This window comes from Ceratotherium simum, chromosome 20 (genome assembly GCF_057802395.1).
Source record: "Ceratotherium simum simum isolate JZ-2026a chromosome 20, ASM5780239v1, whole genome shotgun sequence".
Classification (NCBI taxonomy): domain Eukaryota; kingdom Metazoa; phylum Chordata; class Mammalia; order Perissodactyla; family Rhinocerotidae; genus Ceratotherium; species Ceratotherium simum.
Genome location: NC_141919.1, coordinates 50,497,257 through 50,518,779, shown reverse-complemented (window position 1 = coordinate 50,518,779; position 21,523 = coordinate 50,497,257). Strand labels below are relative to the sequence as shown.

The 21,523-nt window shown below is 39.0% G+C and overlaps 1 protein-coding gene across 1 annotated transcript in view; it reads right to left on the bottom strand.

Moving 5' to 3' along the window:
- UBE2R2 (ubiquitin conjugating enzyme E2 R2) overlaps window positions 1–21,523 on the bottom strand; it is a 127,248-nt gene that overhangs the window by 27,806 nt on the left and 77,919 nt on the right. The window contains exon 2 of the mRNA XM_004428357.3: window positions 4,351–4,437. Within this exon, the coding sequence (XP_004428414.2) occupies window positions 4,351–4,437 (87 nt within the window). The remainder of the gene's footprint in view (window positions 1–4,350; window positions 4,438–21,523) is intronic.

Sequence of the window (21,523 nt, the reverse complement as noted above, 5' to 3'; positions counted from 1 at the left end):
GCATCGAGGCACCACTTCTCCGTCCATCCTGAGGCCGAGTCCCACATACAGCAACTAGAAGGATGTGCAGCTATGACATACAACTATCTACTGGGGCTTTGGGGGGAAAAATTAAATAAATAAAATCTTTAAAAAAAAAAAAAAAAGAAGTTATTATAAAACATCTTGCTGTTTCAAGGATTCAAACATACTTTCAGTCAAATTACACCCCCTGTGAACATAATGACGTACCTAGAGTATAAAAAGACAATAATATGAATGGCAAGGGAGGAATGGTAGAAAAAGATAAGTATTTGTGATGGTTAATTTTATGAGTCAACTTGACTGGGCTAATAGATGCTCAGGTAGCTGTTAAAACATTATTTCAGGGTATGTCTGTGAGGCTGCTTCTGGAAGAGATTAGTATTTGAATCAGTAGACTGAGTAAAGAAGATCTGCCCTCACCAATGTGGCATGCATCATCTAATCCGCTGAGGGCCCAAAAAAGAGAACAAAAAGGCGGAGGACAGGCAAATTCTCTCTCTCTTCTTGAGCTTGGGCCTTGGGACTCTGAGACTTACCTAGCAGCTCCCTGGTTCTCATGCTTTTGGATTTGGACTGAATTATACTCTTGGCTTTCCTGGTTCTACAGCTTGCAGAGGGCAGACTGTGGGATTTCTCAGACTTCAGAACCATGTGAGCCAATTCCTATAATAAATCTTCTATTACTCATATCACTAAATATCCTATTGGTTCTGTTTCTCTGGAGAACCCCGACTAATACAGTATCCTTGCTTTTATCTGGTCTTTTCTGTGTAATGTTAAAATATAATTTATAATTACAGCTTTATTGTAAAAGACCTCTTGATACATCCAGTTCTTTCAGTTTTTGAAAAGTTGATTATGGGTCTCATCAATTTTACTCCTAATAGCCTATCATCCACCTAAATAATTACAAAGATCATAAACATGTGTAATCAGGCCCATTCACCACTTACATAGCCTAAATTTTATTATTCCAAAAGGCAATGGTTCTACAGACTTGGCAAAAATCTTTCAAGATAAACCAGAGAGGTAGCTAGCTCTCTGTCTCCTTAAGTCACATGAGGACGCAGAGATAAGCCAGGAAGAGAGTCTTCACCAGATACCACCATGCTGGCACCTTGACCTTGGACTTCCAGCTTCCCGAACCGTGAGAAAATAAATTTCTGTTATTTAAGCCACCCTGTCTATGGTATTTTGTTATGGCTGCCCGAGCTAAGAAAACATGTCTTAGGAAAAGCATATTAAAACAGTAGAGTCTGGGGCTGGCCCCATGGCATAGTGGTTAAAAGTTCAGCACGCTCTGCCTTGGCGACCCAGGTTCGTGGGTTCAGATCCCGGGAGTGGACCTACACCACTCGTCAGCCATGCTGTGGCAGCAACCCACATACAAAAGAGAGGAAGATTGGCACAGATGTTAGCTCAGAGCAAATCTTCCTCAGCAAAAACAAAACAAAACAAAACCAGTCAAGTCTATTTTTAATCATTATTAAAACAGTAACATTTAAAAACACCATGCCCTAATGATAGTGGAATAGTAGCCAAATTGTTACATCCTTACAGTGTTGGTAGCTATAGAGATTAGTATAATGTTTTGAGAATCATCTGGGTCTAGAAACAAGAACTCAGAACTAGAACCTCAAGGGAAATAATAAAATATTTTTATATCGGCTACCAAGGAGCCTAACATACACCATCATACTGTAACCTTTATTTCATGACTGCATTGGTGACATTTATCTGTGAGCACGGTACAGGAAAAACAATCTGTATACTCCTTCAAAAAACATCCAAAATCTTTGTGTTTTTTTGTTTTGTTTTTTTTTGTGAGGAGATCAGGCCAGTGCTAACATTTGCCAATCTTCCTCTTTTTTTGCTGAGGAAGACTGGCCCTGGGCTAACAACCGTGCCCATCTTCCTCCACTTTATATGAGATACTGCCACAGCATGGCTTGCCAAGCAGTGCGTCGGTGCGTGCCCGGGATCTGAACTGGCAAATCCCGGGCCGCCGCAGCAGAGCGTGCGCACTTAACCACTTGCACCACCAGGCTGGCCCCAAAATCTTTGTTTTTTCAATAAAGCTCCATGCTGTTCTATAACTCACTAGTACTTAAAGGACCAACAAATATTAAACACTTCTGTGTACTTTCCACTCCATTTTGTGGTGAACCTAAAACCACTCTAAAAATTATTCTATTATAAAAAAAATTTTTTAATAAATAAATACTAAAGAACAGTGAGATTCTGGGTTGCCATAGCTGTGAAGTTTGTAGTGAAGAGAGTGTGCGTGAAAACCTCATTTTAATACATGGTTTGCACAACAAATGGGGTTCGTTGGTTGTCTATTTCTGAGCATGCAGTAACACGTAACCAGGAAACTGTATTTTTGAGCTCCCTCAACATATGAAGCAGAAAGGAGTAGACTGTGCAGTAGGACCACTGATGACAAGTTCATATTTCTTTTGTTCTCCAAGTTTCCCCTATATTTATAAATTTCACAAACACGGCAATGACAAAGGAAATATTAGTTACAATAATTAAATTCACTCATATAACACAGAAGTATTTATAACTTTTTGGGCTGCAGTAATGTATTTAATATGGATGTATTTAACAAAACTGTAACTAAAGCTTTTGTCATTTTCAGCTAACATCCACTGCCAATCTTCCTCTTTTTGTATGTGAGCTGCCGCCACAGCATGGCCACTGACAGACGAGTGGTATAGGTCCACACCCAGGAACCAAACCCAGGCCGACGAAGAGGAGCGCGCCAAACTTAACCACTACGCCATGGGGACGGCCCCCTCCAATGCTAACTCTTAAGAGAGAGAACAAAATAGCCTACCTAAGTACTAAAAAAAAACAGTGGAAAGGGGAGTTGATCTACCTATACTTTCTTCCTTCAGAGCTTTGAATCCTTTATCCTGTTTTTGGTTTGTTTCTTTTTTGAGAGGGGTTTGGAAATTAGACTGAGATGGAAAAAGGTGAGTACATGGCTTTAAGGTAAACTAGTTCTCATTAGTAAGATGACAGCTTAAGTCTTCTCATTTCTCTCTTGCTAAAATCTATATCTACTACATAGTTTTGAAGGCAAGAACTTTTGATTATTAAATCAATAAGAACACAAATATATTTCTGTGTATTGAACTCAGTTTGAACTTACAAAACAGTGAATCATTTCTATAGTCTCTTTCCTACAACAGGATAACTTTGTTATAGAGAACGTACAAGGTAGTCAGTGTTTTTATTTGTATTATGATTACATTAAATACTAAAGAAACTAAAAAAACCAATAATCTCAGAGCTTATTTCTGGAAGCATAACTACATATTACCTTTTGAGCACCAGTTTGTCCTGTTTTAAGAAGGAAAAGAAAATGAAAATGAAGCCTTACAGAAAAAGCAAGTTCTGAAAAATGATAAAGCTGCTCCAGTGTGCTAACTCATACAGACTGAGATCCAAATTCAGGACCCTAGAGTAAGTTCTCAATTTCTTGCCTACAAACATTTTAAAGGCTACGTAGCTCTGTTTCTGGAGCAAAGGCAGTTCCCAACATCCACCAGACCAAAACAAAAGACTACATGACTAAGGCTGCAACTTTTAAAAGGCAATTTTAATGCTTGAGCCACAGCTACAATAAAATGAGACCACTTCAGAGCCCTACTGCAATGAAAAAGATTACCGAATGGTAAAGGAGTGACCTCAAAGGATGTTTTAGAGTGCCTTGAAATAATTATCCTGAGAAACATAATGCATTGTTCTAGCATGCTTACAGATTAGCCCAAAGCTACGTACATTTCATCAACAAAACTAGAAATGACTCCCCCAGGCATGTGGACTTGTTCAGTAGAAGAACCTCACCTTGGATTTATTCCAAAAGAGGCTCTCAACTGCTCTGCAGCAACTCCTGCAAGAAGGCCAGTCCAAATGTAGTAGGATAAATCCCCCCAAAAAGCTGACTCTCTGATCATAGCAACAGGTGGACCCCTGCTGTGAAACTAGAGGACAGGCACACAAATAAATTTGTATGACTTTATCTACTAAATTTAAAAAATGCAAATGTTAACACATATGCATTATAATGTAAGCAATGAGCAGCAAAGGTCTCAAGCCTCAATCTTAAATTAACTGTAATATACACTGGTATTATAAAACTATCCTCAATTTTGAACAATTAAACTAGAGACTGCTAACTGAAAGTGGGAAACCATGAATACTTCTTTATGGCTACAGCATAACCACTACAGTATACTGAGATATACAGGCTGTTTTAAAGGATTATACCTAAAAAATAAATCTTCAGAGAAATTCATGATAGACGTTTCTTACCTCATAAATGTTGGGGTGCCACATTTTGGTCAAGAATCTGAAGGTAGGTGGTGAATATGGGTAGTCAATAGGAAATTTAATATGCGCCTGAAAAGAAAAAAATGAAACGCTAATAAATGAGACTACAGGTTATTCATCTGCCTAATAATTCACCCTATTACACCCCAGTGAAACAAAACTTCTTTCTATAGAGTAGACTCTAAAGATTAAAAGAGCTCATATATATATTTTGTCAGCCCAGATACCAGGGTTATTATTAGCATGTTTTTATAATAGCATGTCTTCAAATATTTTTAAGAGTTTATGCTAAATCACCAAAACTCAACAGCCATATAATTTTTAATTGAATTCACATGAATAAAAAACAGTAATATATACAAGTGTATCACATTAATTACTGCATTTTATTTTTATAACGAAATAATTAATACAACCTTATGGTACATAATACAGAACAGAGATAATTTTTTTTTACTCACATAATTTAACCATCACTCAGAAATAACAAATGCTACCATTTTGATATAGTTCCTTCTAGGAGTTTTTTTGGTGTATATATATGCTTATTCCTTCATAAAACTTATTTTCAAAAATTTGAACATACTGTATTTTATATTCTATTTTTTCCATCTATATCATATAATAAACATTTTCCTAGGTCATAAAAGTCTCCAAATGTATGAATGTTAGTATCTGCATAATGTTCCATCATATAAATATAATGAATCATTTTTTAAAAACTACTTCCTTATTTGGGGGCATTTGGGTTGTTTTTCACTCTTTTGTTGCTGTAAATATCGCTGTCCAATCATTAGCTGACAATCAAGCTAATCAAGTGGAGACTTTGCTGGCCACACATCACAAACAATATAGACACTACAAAATTAGGTCAGAAAGTCACTAAGCAAGGAAACAATTATAACAAACAGCAACAAAAAAATCTTGTTGCCACATTATCTAAACATTCAATTTTCAACAAAATATTATGAGATACGAAAAGAACAAAGTATGGCACATACAGAGGGCAAAAAAAAGCAATCAATAGAAACTGGAAGAGGCCGGTCTGGTGGCACAAGCAGTTAAGTGCATGCCCTCCGCTGCGGCAGCCCAGGGTTTGCCAGTTCGGATCTTAGGCGTGCACTGACACACTGCTTGGTAAGCCATGCTGTGGTGGCGTCCCATATAAAATGGAGGAAGATGGGCACGGATGTTAGCCCAGGGACAGTCTTCCTCAGCAAAAAGAGGAGGATTGGCAGATGTTAGCTCAGGGCCGATCTTCCTCACAAAAAAAAAAAAAGAAAGAAAGAAAATGGAAGCCCATGGGGCTGGCCCCATGGCGTAGCAGTTAAATGTGCACGCTCCGCTGCTGGCGGCCTGGGTTCGGAACCCGGGTGCGCACCGATGCACCGCTTGTCAGGCCATGCTGTGGCGGGGTCCCACGTAAAGTGGAGGAAGATGGGCACAGATGTTAGCCCAGGGCCACTCTTCCTCAGCAAAAAGAGGAGGATTGGCATGGATATTAGCTCAGGGCTGATCTTTCTCACACACACACACACAAAAAAAGAAACTAGAAGCCCAGATATTGAATTTACTAGACAAAGACTGGAAACCAGCTACATTAAATATGTTCAAAGGACTAAAGGAAACCATGGCTAAAAAACTAAGGACATAAGAAAAATGTCTCAGCACATTGAGAATATCAATAAAGAGAAATTAATAAAAAAAAGAACAAAATGGATTTTTTGGGGAAAAAAAGAACCAAACATAAATTGTGGAGTTGCCAAGTACAATAAGTGAAATAAAAAAAAATTTGCTGGAGGGGCTGACCCCGTGGCCTAGGGGTTAAGTTTGGCGTATTCCACTTCAGTGGCCTGAGTTCATGGGTTTGGATCTCGGGGGCGGATCTACACCACTCGTCAGCCATGCTGTGGCGGGGACCTACATACAAAATAGTGGAAGACTGGCACAGATGTTAGCTCAGGACGAATCTTCCTCAAGCAAAACGAGGAAGACTGGTAACAGATGTTAGCTCAGAGTGAACCTTCCTCAACAACAAAAACAAAAAATTTTGCTAGAGAGGCTGAACAGCAGGTTTGAGCAAGTGGAAAAAAGAATCAGTAAAATTGAAGATAGGTCAATTTAGATTATCCAGTCTGAGGAAGAGAAATAAAAAACAATTAACAGTGCCTCAGAGACCTGTGGGACACGATCAAGCATACTAACATACGCATACTGGGAGTCTTAGCAGGAAAGGAAACAAAGGAGCAAAAAGAATATCTGAAGAGGAGTGATGTCAGCATCATGGCGGAGTGAGCTTTCCCGTGAACTCTTCCCCCGACAAGATACAACAAAAGCAACAGTCACAGACCAACAACGGAATCCCAGACAGTGAAAACCTAGAGCGGAGGGATCCACACTGCTGCACATCTGAGAGCGGAACGTGCTGGGCCCCCGGAGGAAGTGGGGAGAGGTAAGGAGAACTCCACTCCCTCCCCAACAGATCAGCGATCCCGGTCCGCGGCTCCCAGAGAGCGGGGAGGGGCGGCCCTCCGCGGGAAACCGTGGCTCTTCGGACTCTCTCAGCCAGTGGGAAACTCCGGCACAGAGGACTCAGAGGAGCCACAGGGCTACCATCAACATCTGAGCACCCCAGAGAGCAGATAAAGAGGGGCAAACGAGAAGCCTCCCACGTCAGGGACCCAGAGGGCAAAAGAGAGAGCTCCCCTCTCCCCGCAACCTGGACTCTGCAGCTCAACCGACCAGATCTAGCAATCCGAGGCAGACCTGATCAAACAACTGGACCCGTGGATCGCAGCGGGGGCGGGGGGGGGCACAAAACTGCGGATTGCAGCAGAAAAACTGGGGCAGAGCGCAGGGGACTTAGATTACACAGCCCTTTATCACCAGACAGTGGCGGCAGGTGGAAATTGCAACCAGAGACTTCCAGGATGAGGAAAAACAAAACCAACACAGGAACCACAATGCAAAAATATATGAAATCACCAGACCAGAAACAAAATGACAAGCACCCAGAAATCAACCCCGAAGACACAGAAATCCATAAACTAAATGACAGAGATTTCAAAATAGCTATCATAAAAACACTCAACGAAATACGAGACAACACAAACAATTCAATGAGATTAGGAGTTTCTTCACAAAAGAGATTGAAATCATAAAGAAAAACCAATCAGTGCTGATGGAGATGAAGAACACAATGGAGGAGATAAAGCAGAATCTGGAATCTTTAAAGAACAGAGCTGACAATATGGAGGAAAGAATTAGTACTTTAGAGAATAGGAATACAGATATACTCCAGATGGAAGAGGAGAGAGAACTAAGACTAAAAAGAAATGAAGAAAGACTCCGAGAAATATCTGACTCTATTAGAAAATGTAACATAAGAATTATAGGTATTCCTGAGGGAGAGGAGAGGGAAAGAGGAACAGAGAGCCTATTCAAGGAAATAATAGCTGAGAATTTCCCAAATCTGGGGAAGGAGCAGGAAATACCAGTAAGCGAAGCCAACAGGACACCTATACATATTAACAGACAAAGGCCTTCACCACGACACCTAGTGGTAAGGTTAGCCAGGGTCAACGACAAAGAAACAATATTAAGGGCAGCTAGACAAAAACAAAAAATAACGTACAAAGGAACTCCCATCAGGCTCTCAGCAGATTTCTCAACAGAAACTTTACAGGCTAGGAGAGACTGGAATGATATATTCAAAATACTGAAAGACAAAAACTTTCAGCCAAGAATACTCTATCCAGCAACAATATCCTTCAAATATGATGGAGAAATAGTAACTTTCCCAGATAAACAAAAGCTAAGGGAGTTCATGGCCACGAGACCCCCACTACAAGAAATATTCAAGAAGGCCCTCAGGCCTGAAAAAAAGAAGAGAAAGGGAATACAAAGCTTGGAGCAAGGAGAAAAATAGGTAGACAAACTCAGAAAAATAATAGATCTTTACTGGAATAGGTTAGCAACCACTTAAATACCAAAATCAAAGATCAAAGGAAGAAATTCACCAAAAATAAATTTAACCTCATCACTGTAAACACACACCCACAACACAAGATAGAATAAGGTATAACAAGAATGACTTAGAAGGGGAAGAGGAAAGTGATTGAATTGACTTAGTATAAGGAAATAGGAGGCCATCAGATAATGGACTATCTCATACACAAGATTTTTACACAAACCTCAAGGTAACCACTAAACAAATAATCAAAACAAAATCACATATGATAAACAAAGAGAAAACTAGAAGAGTCATAAGACAGAACAACCAAACTGAATTGGCAGTCCGAAACAAATGGGACAAGAAACAAAGGAAATGCAAAAGAACCAGAAAATAAGCAACAAAACAGCAACATTAATCCTTCATATATCAATAATTACCCTAAATGTAAATGGATTGAACTCTCCAATCAAAAGATACAGAGTGGCAGGATGGATTAAAAAGCAAGACCCAACAATACGCTGCCTCCAGGAAACACATCTCAGCTCTAAAGACAAGCACAGGCTCAGAGTGAAAGGATGGAAGACAATACTCCAAGCTAATGGCAAACAAAAGAAAGCAGGTGTTGCCATACTCATATCAGACAAAGTAGACTTCAAGATAAAACAGGTTAAGAGAGACAAAGAAGGGAAATATATAATGATAAAAGGGATACTCCACCAAGAAGACATATCACTTATAAATATATATGCACCCAACATAGGAGCACCAATGTACATAAAGCAACTATTAAGAAACCTAAAAGGAGACATTAACAACAACACAATAATAGTAGGGGGTCTTAATACCCCACTTACAACAATGGATAGATCATCCAGACAAAAATTCAATAAAGAAATAGTAGACTTAAATGAAAAACTGGACGAGATGGACCCAATAGACATATACAGAGCACCCCATCCAAAAACAGCTGACTACACATTCTTCTCAAGCTCGCATGGAACATTCTCAAGGATAGACCATATGTTGGGAAACAAAGCAAGCCTCAATAAATTTAAGAAGATTGAAATCATAACAAGCATCTTTTCAGACCATAATGCTATGAAACTGGAAATGAATGCCGAAAAAAAAACTGGGAAAGTGACAAAAATGTAGAGATTAAACACGCTACTGAACAACCAATGGATCATTGATGAAATTAAAGGAGAAATCAAAAACTATCTGGAAACAAACGAAAATGAAAATATGCCATATCAAACCATATGGGATGCAGCAAAAGCGGTCCTGAGAGGGAAACTCATAGCGATACAAGCCCACCTTAACAAACAAGGAAAAGCCCAAATAAGCAACCTTAAATTACACCTAACAGAACTGGAAAAAGAAGAACAAACAAAGCCCAAAGCCAGCAGAAGGAGAGAAATAATAAAAATCAGAGCATAAATAAATGAAATCGAGACCAAAAAAACAGTAGAAAGGATTAATGAAACAAAGAGTTGGTTCTTCGAGAAGTTAAACAAAATCGACAAACCCTTAGCCAGGCTTACTAAGAAAAAAAGAGAAAAGGCTCAAGTAAATAAAATTAGAAATGAAAGAGGAGAAATTACAACGGATACCATGGAAATACAGAGGATTATAAGAGAATACTATGAGAAATTATATGCCAACAAATTGGACAATCTAGAAGAAATGGATAAATTCTTAGACTTATACAACCTCCCAAAATTGAACCAAGAAGAAATGGAGAATCTGAATAGACCAATAACAAGTAAAGAGATTGAAATAGTAATCAAAAACCTCCCAAAAAATAAAAGTCCAGGACCAGATGGCTTCTCCAGTGAATTTTACCAAACATTCAAAGAAGATTTAATACCCATCCTTCTCCAACTATTCCAAAAAATAGAGGAAGATGGAACACTTCCTAAATCATTCTATGAGGCCAACATCACCCTGATACCAAAACCAGGTAAAGACAATACAAAGAAAGAAAATTACAGGCCAATATCGCTGATGAACATTGATGCAAAAATCCTCAACAAAATATTGGCAAACCGAATACAACAATACATTAAAAAGATCATACACCATGATCAAGTGGGATTTATACCAGAGACGCAGGAATGGTTCAACATCTGCAAATCAATCAACGTGATACATCACATCAACAAAACAAAGAATAAAAACCACATGATCATCTCAATAGACGCAGAGAAGGCATTTGACAAGATACAACATTCATTTATGATAAAAACTCTCAATAAAATGGGAATAGAAGGAAAGTACCTCAACATAATAAAGGCCATATATGACAAACCCACAGCCAACATCATACTCAACGGGGAAAGACTGAAAGCCATTCCTCTGAGAACAGGAACGAGGCAGGGCTGCCCACTCTCACCACTCCTGTTCAACATAGTACTGGAGGTTTTGGCCAGAGCAATTAGGCAAGAAAAAGGAATAAAAGGAATCCAAATAGGTAACGAAGAAGTGAAACTCTCACTATTTGCAGATGACATGATTGTATATATAGAAAACCCTAAAGAATCTGTTGGAAAACTATTAGAAACAATCAACAACTACAGCAAAGTTGCAGGGTACAAAATCAATCTACAAAAATCAGTTGCATTTCTATATGCTAATAATGAACTAACAGAAAGAGAGCTCAAAAAGATAATACCATTTACAATTGCATCAAAAAGAATAAAATACCTAGGAATAAATCTTACCAAGGAGGTGAAGGACCTATACAATGAGAACTACAAGACATTACTGAAAGAAATCCATGATGACATAAAGAAATGGAAAGATATCCCATGCACATGGATTGGAAGAATAAACATAGTTAAAATGTCTATATTACCTAAAGCAATCTACAGATTCAATGCAATCCCAATCAGAATCCCAATGACATTCTTCACAGAAATAGAAAAAAGAATACTAAAATTTATATGGGGCAACAAAAGACCCCGAATAGCTAAAGAAATCCTAAAGAAAAAGAACAAAGCAGGAGGCATCACAATCCCTGACTTCAAAACATACTACAAAGCAATAGTAATCAAAACAGCATGGTACTGGTACAAAAACAGACACACAGATCAATGGAACAGAATTGAAAGCCCAGAAATAAAACCACACATATACGGACAGCTAATTTTCGACAAAGGTGCTAAGAACATGCAATGGAGAAAGGAAAGTCTCTTCAATAAATGGTGCTGGGAAAACTGGACAGCCACATGCAAAAGAATGAAAGTGGACCATGTGCTATCGCCATTCACAAAAATTAACTCAAAATGGATCAAAGACCTGAAGGTGAGACCTGAAACTATAAAACTCATAGAAGAAAATATAGGCAACACACTATTTGACATTGGTTTTAAAGGAATCTTTTCGGATGACATGCCTACCCAGACTAGGGAAACTAAAGAAAAAATAAACAAGTGGGACTTTATCAGATTAAAGAGCTTTTATAACACAAACGAAACCAGAATCAAGATGAACAGACAACCAACCAGCTGGGAGAGAATATTTGCAAAACATACATCAGACAAGGGGTTGATCTCCATAATATATAAAGAACTCACACAATTGAACAACAAAAAAACAAACAACCCGATCAAAAAATGGGCAGAGGAAATGAACAGACACTTGTCCAAGGAAGATATACAGATGGCCAATAGGCACATGAAAAGATGCTCAACATCACTAATCATCAGGGAAATGCAAATCAAAACAACACTAAGATACCACCTCACGCCTGTTAGAATGGCTATAATCACCAAGACAAAAAACAACAAATGTTGGAGAGGATGTGGAGAAACAGGAACCCTCATACACAGCTGGTGGGAATGCAAATTGGTGCAGCCTCTATGGAAAACGGTATGGAGATTCCTCAAAGAATTAAAAATAGAGATGCCCTATGATCCAGCCATCCCACTACTGGGAATCTATCCAATGCACCTGAAATCAACAATCCAAAGAGGCTTATGCATCCCTATGTTCATTGCAGCATTATTCACCATAGCCAAGAAGTGGAAGCAACCTAAGTGTCCCTCGACAGACGATTGGATTAAGAAAATGTGGTATATATATACAATGGAATACTACTCAGCCATAAAAAAAGACAAAATCGTCCCATTTGCAACAACATGGATGGGCCTGGAGCGTATTATGTTAAGTGAAATAAGCCAGAAAGAGAAAGACAAACACTGTATGATCTCACTCATATGTGGAATATAAACCAACACATGGACAGAGAAAACTGGACCGTGGTTACCAGGGGCAGTGGGGGTGGGGGTGGGGGTGGGGGGTGAGGGGTGGGCACAAGGGGTGAAGGGAGTCATATATATGGTGATGGACAAACAAAAATGTACAACCCAAAATTTCACAATGTTAGAAATCATTAAAACATCAATTAAAAAAAAAAAAAGACTATCTGAAGAAATAATGGACAAAAATTTCCTAAATTTAATGCAAAACGCTGACCTTCACAACCAAGAAGCTAAACAAACTCCCAGTAGAATAAACTCAAAGAGATCCAGATCTAAACACATCATAATCAAACTGTCAAAAGCCAAAGACAGATTCTTCAAAGCACCAAGAGAGAAACAATTTATCAAGCACCAGAGATCCAAAATAAGGCAAACAGATGATTTCCCAACAAAAACCAGGAAGCCAGAAGTCAGTGGAATGGCATTCTAAGCACTGAAAGAAAATCTGCCAACCAAAAATTCCATATCCCACAAAACTTTTCCTCAAAAATGAAGGCAAAGTAAGACATTCCTAGATAAACAAAAACGGAGAACTTGTGACTAGCAGACCTGCCCCACAAGAAATACTAAAGGGAATCCTTTAGGCTGAAATTAAAGGACACTAGATAGTGTACATGAAACAACATGAAGAAAGAGCACCAGTAAAAATAATTATATAGGGTTAATATAAAAAGGTACTATGAATGTATTTTTTGTTTATAATTTTTTTCTCCTATCTGATTTAAAAGACAATCACGTAACCTAACAATTATAAATCTGTTGATGGGCACATAATATATAAAGATGTAATTTGTACGGCAGTAATAGAACAAAGTAAGGGGAAGGGACCAGAGTTATACAGAACAAACTTTTTGTATACTATTGAAATTAAGATGGTATTAATTGAACTACATAGCTATAAAAATGCTTATTATAATCCCCAGGATAACCACTAAGAAAATAACTCAAAAATTCAACACCCCTTTGTGATTAAAAACACCCAACAAACGAGGAATACAAACGAAATTCCTCAATTTGATAAAGGGCATCTATTAAAAAAGACCGTTAACTAACACACTTAACAGTAAAACACTGAAAGCTTTCTAATTTCAAGAACAAGACATGGATGTCTGCTCTCACTTCTATTCAACATTGTACCAGAGACGCTAGTCAGGGCAATTGGGCAAGGAAATGAAATAAAAGGCATCTCTGTTAGAAAGGAAGAAGCAAAGTTATATCTATTTGCAGATGACATGATCACGTATATAGAAAATTTGAAGGACTCCACTAAAAATTATTAGAACTAATAAAAAAACTCAGCAAGGTTGCAGGATAATAGACCAAAAATGAAATTAAGAAAATTCCATTTATGTTAGCATCAAAAAGAATAAAATATTTAGGAATAAATTTAACCAAACAGTGCAAAACTTATACTCTGAAAAGTACAAAATATTGTCAAAAGAAATTAAAGACCTAACTAAATAAATGGAAAGATATTGCATGTTCATGGATTACAAGACTTAATATCGTAAAGATAGCAACTCTCCCCAAACTGATCTACAGATTCAATATCACTCTATGGAAATCCCAGCTGCCTTCTTTACAGAAATGTAAAAACTGGTACTAAAATTCATATAATAATTCATGGGGGGGCCAGCCCAGTGGCGAAGCAGTTAAGTGGGCAGGCTGAGCTTCAGCGGCCCGGGGTTCGGAGGTTTGGATCCCGGGCACGCACCGACGCGCCACTTGTCAGGCCATGCTGTGGCGGCGTCCCATACAAAGTAGAGGAAGATGGGCACAGATGTTAGCCCAGGGCCAATCTTCCTCAGCAAAAACAGGACGATTGGCAAAGGATGTTAGCTCAGGGCTGATCTTCCTCACAAAAAAATAAATAAATAAAAATAATTCACGGGACCCAGAATAGCCAAAACAATCTTGAAAAAGAAGAGCAAAGCTAGACAACTCACATTTTCCAATTTCAGAACTTACTACAAATCTACAGTAATCAAGCAGTTTGGTACTAGTACAAAGACAATTCAATGGGGGGAAAGTCTTTTCCATAAATTGTGCTAAAACAACTGGATATTGACATGCAAAAGAATGGAGTTAAATCTTTTGATTTTTGTTTTTTTTATAATTTTATTTATTTATTTTTTCCCCCAAAGCCCCAGTAGATAGTTGTATGCCATAGCTGCACATCCTTCCAGTCGCTGTACGTGGGACGCGGCCTCAGCATGGCCATAGAAGCGGTGCGTTGGTGTGCGCCCGGGATCCAAACCCCGGCCCCCAGCAGCTGAGCGTGCGCACTTAACCGCTAAGCCACGGGACAGGCCCTGGAGTTAAATCTTTTGCAACTTCTTAACAAGGCCGGCCCTCAGGGGAAACTAGTTAACCAGAGCCTAACCTGCTGGGGTATTATCAGAGCCTAACTAACCTGCTGGAAGTGAAATACCCAACTCCTGCCAGAATGTCCCACCCAAGCGGAGAGGAAAAACTGAGAAACTTGTGGAAAGTTCATAGTCCAGAGGCGAAGACTCACTAAAAGACTGAGACGTAATCACAAGAGCATAGAATGCTTCCCCCTCCCCCCACATCTCAGCACCATATTACTAAGGCCTACTTAAAGCAGTTCCTTTTACCCAGTACAATATATCTAGCTATCAAGAAAAAACTACAGGGCTGGCCCCATGGCTTAGCAGTTAAGTGCGCGCACTCCGATGCTGGCGGCCTGGGTTCGGATCCCGGGCGCGCACCAACGCACCGCTTGTCCGGCCATGCTGAGGCCGCATCCCACATACAGCAACGAGAAGGATGTGCAGTTATGACATACAACTATCTACTGGGGCTTTGGGGAAAAAAGATAAATTAAAAAAAAAAGAAAAAACTACAAAGTATACCAAAAGGAAAAATCACAAATGAAAAGACAGAACAATTATCACAACCAGACATGGCAGGGATGGTGGAATTATCAGACTGGGAATTTAAAACAACTATGATTAATATTCTAAGGATTCTAATAGATAAAACAGATAGCATGCAAAAACAGATGGGCAATGTAAGCAGAGAGATGGAAATCCTAAGAACCAAAGAGAAATGTAGAGATAAAAAAACACTGTAACAGGGGCTGGCCCAATGGCATAGTGGTTAAGTGTGCACACTCTGCTGCTGGCGGCCTGGGTTCGGATCCTGGGAGTGCACCAAGGCACTGCTTGTCAGGCCATGCTGTGGTGGCATCTCATATAAAATGGAGGAAGACAGGCACGGATGTTAGCTTAGGGCCAGTCTTCCTCAGCAAAAATGAGGAGGATTGGCATGGATGTTAGCTCAGGGCCGATCTTCCTCGGGGAAAAAAAAAACCCACTATAACAGAAAAGAAGAATGCCTTTGATGGGCTTATTAAGACTGGACACAGCTGAGGAAAGAATCTCTGAGCTAGAGAATATATCAATAGAATCCCTGAAACCCAAAGAGCAAAGAGAACAGGACTGAAAAAAACAGAACAGAATACCCAAGGACTGTGGGACAACTATAAAAGGTACATACATGTAATGGTAATACCAGAAGGAACAAGAAACACCATAATGAAAACGAAAAGACAACCCACAGAATGGGAGAAAATATTTGCAAATCATTTATCTGATAAGGGACATGTATCCAGAATATGTAAAGAATGCTGATAACTCATTAATCAAGATAAATAACTCAATTTAAAAATGGGAACAGCTAGCCCAGATGGCCTAGCAGTTAAAGTTCAGCATGCTCCGCTTCAGCAGGCCAGCTTCGGTTCCTGGGTGCAGAACCACACCACTCGTCTGTCACTAGCCATGCTGTGGTGGCGGCTCACATAAAAAAAAGCCAAGAGGAATACTGGCAACAGATGTTAGCTCAGAGCAAATCCTCCGCAGTGGGGGAAAAATAGGCAAAGTATCTGAATAGACATTTCTCCAAAGAAGATAAACAAATAGCCAATAAGCACATGAGGAGATGCTCAACATTATTAGCCATCAGGAAAATGTATATCAAAAGCACAATGAAATATCACTTTACATCCACTAGGATGGCTATAAAGAGACAGACAATAAAAAAGTGTTGGCCAGGATGTTGTGAAATTGGAATGCTTTATACACTGCTGGTGGGAATATAAAATGGTATAGCCACTTTGAAAAACAGTCTAGCAGTTCCTTGAAAGCATAAGCATAGTTAACATGTGACCCAGTAAGTCCACTACCAGGTGGATGCCCAAGAGAAATGAAAACATTACATCCACACAAGAACTTGTACACAAATGCTCATAGCAGCATAATAGCCAAAATATAGAAACAACTCCAAATGTCCATCAGTTGAGAAATGGACAAACAAAACGTGGTATATATTGATATGCCAGAATATTATTTGGCAATGAAAAGGAATGAGTTACTGATACATGCTGCAACGTGGATGAACCTGAAAAACATTAGCTACATCCAAGAAGCCAATCACCAAAGACCACATATTTACGAAACATCCAGAAAAGGTTAGTGGTTGCCTAGGGCTGGGGGTGGCGGTAAAATTGGGAGGAAATAGAGGTGACTGATAAAAGGTAAGGGGCTTCCTGGGGTGAAGAAAGTGTTCTAAAATCGACTGTGGTGATGTTTGCACAACTTTATGAACGTACCAGAAACCACTGAATTGTGTACTTTGAGTGAATTGTGAATGTGCATTAGAATCACAATAAAGCTGATTAAAAAAAAAAAAAAATGGAGCCCAAAAGTAGTCACATTCCAGTAGCAACATGCACACATGGTTCCTCAGATCTTGGTTTCTAAATACCATTCTCCAACAAAAGGAACCAGGCCTCTCTGGAGAAATACTTGATTCTAGATCTGGGGCAGAGAAAATACAAGATGAGCCTGGAGCATCTTATAGTGCCTGAAAGTAAGGAAACACTAAAGAAAAAAGATGGAGGCATGTCAAAAACGACATGGGAGCCAACCTGAAAGAACTCCTAATAGCCAAAACTAAAAGAATTCACAGTACTGGACAATAACCCAAAGTATAAAATAAATATCCATGCATACTGGTCATAAATTATTGAATGAAAAAATTTTGGGGAAGAAGGGACAAATCTTCCTTACAGCTTATTCTCCAGATAATATATGTAGATACATCCAATTCAGGAGGTGGAGTTAATTAATCCACCTCCCCTTGACTACGGGCTGGACTTAATGACTCACTCACTAAGAATAGAGTATGGGAGGGAAGAAATACTAACTTCACAGTGAAGAAACCTGGCAGACACCATCTTAACATCACGGGTGCCAAGCCATGTTGAAATCATGACCTCCCTGATATGATCTGGTGAGAAAGGCAGTACACGCATGTGTGTTCTCACTCCAAAACCCATAACCCCAGTTTAATTATGAGAAAAACGTTAGACAAACCCAAATGCAGAAACTCTTACAAAATACCTGACCAATTCTTTTCAAAATTGTCAAGGTCAGAAAAAACAAAGAAAGATGGAGAAACCATCAAATATTGGAGGAGACTAAGGAGACATGACAACTAAATGCAATATGGTATCCTGGATTGGATCCAGGAATAATAAAAGGATATTAAGGGTAGTAGGGGAGAATGGAATGTGAATGCTAATGGATATGGGGTTTATTTTGGAGGTGATGAAATATACTGGAATTAGATGGTGGTGATGGTTGCACAGTCTTGTGAACATAACTAAAAACCACTGAATTGGACACTTGGAAAGGGTGAATTTTAGGGCCGGCCCCGTAGCTTAGCGGTTAAGTGCGTGCGCTCCACTACTGGCGGTCCGGGTTCGGATCCCGGGTGTGCACCGACGCACCGCTTCTCCGACCATGCTGAGGCCGTGTCCCACATACAGCAACTAGAAGGATGGGCAGCTATGACATACAACTATCTACTGGAGCTTTGGGGGAAAAATATATCAATAAAAATTTAAAAAAATAAAAAAATGTGTAAGCACCTAACAACAGAGCTTCAGAATACAAAAATAACTGAAAAATTATATCACTGAAAAAACAGAAAAATCCACAATTATAGTTGAAGACATCATCACTTCTCTCTCAATAATCTCAAGTAGTAGACAGAAAATCAGTAAGGATATAGAAGACAATAGACCACCCAACAGCAGCAGCATACAGTACTTGAAAGAACAGATACAGAATTTTACAACTGATACACAATGGTATCTCAGCAGACAAGCTTAAAAGGTATGCATGGGGCGGGGGTAGGTGGGAGGACATCTTTTTTATTTCACAAGTAATGTAAGTGAATACATCTTTGTTGTAAGAGAGTTGAACAAATGCGAAGAGATTTTTTTGACCACTCTAGGTTCAGTTTCTATTCCTCACCTTAAATATTTTCTGTGACTGAAGATTCCTAAGACCCAAAGGTCAGGAAAATTCCCAAATATTCATTGGGATTCAAAAAGATAATATTTAGGATATTCTCAAACTACAATTACGAAGTCATTAAATAAGAAATCATGTGCTGGTTTCCAAATGGCCAAGCAGCAGCAGCAGAACAAAATGAATATAAACCATATTGGGCAAAAAAAAAAAAAAATCCAAAATCACTTCTTAAAACTTTCATTGTAAATAAGTCCATTTTCCCACTACTCATTCAAAATCTTACTAAGCATTTCCTAAGTCCCAGGCTGGGTACTGAGGACCTATAGATGAAAATAATCACTCCCTGCTCCCCTTACAATCCAGCAAATAAAGAATCACTCATAAAACTATAATACATACATATGTAAAGAAAAGTGATTTAGTCTGCTGGGCAAAAACAGGAAAGACTACTTGTCCAACATCTACTGAGTGCCTACTATGTACTGGTATTGTGGCTAGGTGTTGCCTGAGTAGTTTCCTGGATGGGTAAAAGCAGGGTAAATAACATGAAGGCACCAGGTGCAAAGAATGACAGCTAGCACTAAGGATATAGAGTGGTCAGGTATGCCTAGCGGGATGCTTGGTGGTAGCTACAGAAGATAAGACTGGATGAAGGTAGGTTGAAGCCTCATTTAGGTGCCAGTGGGAAGCTACAGAAAATATTTAATCAGAAAAGTAATGGCAAGATGTATATTTTAGGAAAATGACTCTGAAAAATGACTGTGGGCAGCACTGCGAGAGATGGGTTGGACAGGATAAAAGACAGACATAAGTGAGGAGAGGTTTCCTAGTTTTTCCATTTAATCAGTCTCATCTCCAGAATCCGCTTATACTTAAAAAAGCTTTACTAATTATTATATAGTTATGTAATGTATATCTGGATAAAACAGGATTGTGAAAATTTCCATAAAAAGTTAGGAATCTGGTCTTTGAAAATGCAACCTCCTCTATCACATTTCTACGGAGAAATTAAATTATCCTTTCTAGAAACAAAAATAATAAAATTTAATACTGCCTGTGTAGTCAAATCTTTAGGTCCTAAAAAATGTCTTTCTAGACTATTAAACATATTAAAAGAAATCTTTGCAGAGTAACTAGGTATAGTTGCATGAAAATTTATAAAGAACATATGATATGCACTAATATGAAAGGCAGCATGGAATAGTTGTAGTTAAGAACATCCATGCAAGAAGCCAGACTGCTTGGGTTTGAATCCTGACTCTGCCACTCATTAGCTATTATTTTAATCAAGTTACTTGTGCCTCAGTTTCCTAATCAGTAAAATAAGGCTTATAGTACTTACTAAATGGCCTGGTAGGAGGATTAAATAAGTCAATGCTTGTAAAATGCATTAGAACAGTGACTAAACACATAATAAAAGACATATAAGAGTTTTGTTTAAAAATACAAACAAGGGGCCAGCCCAGTGGCGCAAGCGGTTAGTGCGCGCGCTCCACTGTGGCGGTCCGGGGTTCGCAGGTTCGGATCCCGGGTGCGCAGCAACGCACCGCTTGTTAAGCCATGCTGTGGTGGCGTCCCATATAAAGCAGAGGAAGATGGCCACGGATAACAGCTCAGGGCCAATCTTCCTCAAGAAAAAAGGGGAGGATTGGCATCAGATGTTAGCCTAGGGCTGGTCCTCCTCACACACAAAAAAACAAAAACAAAACAGGCAGGGGTCATGTCATGAATCCTTCTTTTATGAAAAGCCCCTTTTACAGATTGCTCATTTTCACTTTGTTTTATCTCTTTTACTCACCTGCCCTTAGACTGTAACGCTACTAGCTTTAGAAAGGACAACTGGGAAGATTCTTAACAACCTGAAGAACTTGAATCTTATGGAACTAGTTTTCTAAGAGCCTTACCAATCCTAATTATTTTTTACTTAAATATAATTAATAAACATTAGTTACTTAGTATTGTTAATTGGGTTTCTATATTTTGTCTAAGCATCTTTTTTATCTTATCTATCTATCTATCTATCTATTTATTTTGTAAGGAAGATCAGCCCTGAGCTAACATCCATGCCAATCCTCCTCATTTAAAAAGGGCCGGCCTCCTTTTAAGATCTTTTTTAATATTTTAAATTATGTATTTTGAACTTTCCTTTTTAACAATCTGTACCTTGAACACAACTTATCTTCAAATAATTTTTTTTTTTGTGAGGAAGATCAGGATCTGTCAATCCTCCTTATTTTTTTTTGCTGAGGAAGACTGGCCCTGTGCTAACATCTGTGCCCATCTTCCTCCACTTTATATGGGACGCCACCACAGCATGGCTTGCCACGCAGTGCATCGATGTGCACCCGGGATCCGAACCGGCAAACCCTGGGCCGCCACAGCAGAGCGTGTGCACTTAACCGCTTGCGCCACCGGGCTGGCCCCCTTCAAATAATTTTTAAAAGCAATATCTCCAGAAGAAAGTCAAGATCAAGTTTAGCCTGGTGGGCACAGGCTGAGCACTTAAGGGCTGTTAGAGCACTTGTCATCTGACTCAGACTCCTGTGTTAGGATAAGTTGGTCATGGAACAGGTTAGATTGACACTAGGTCACCA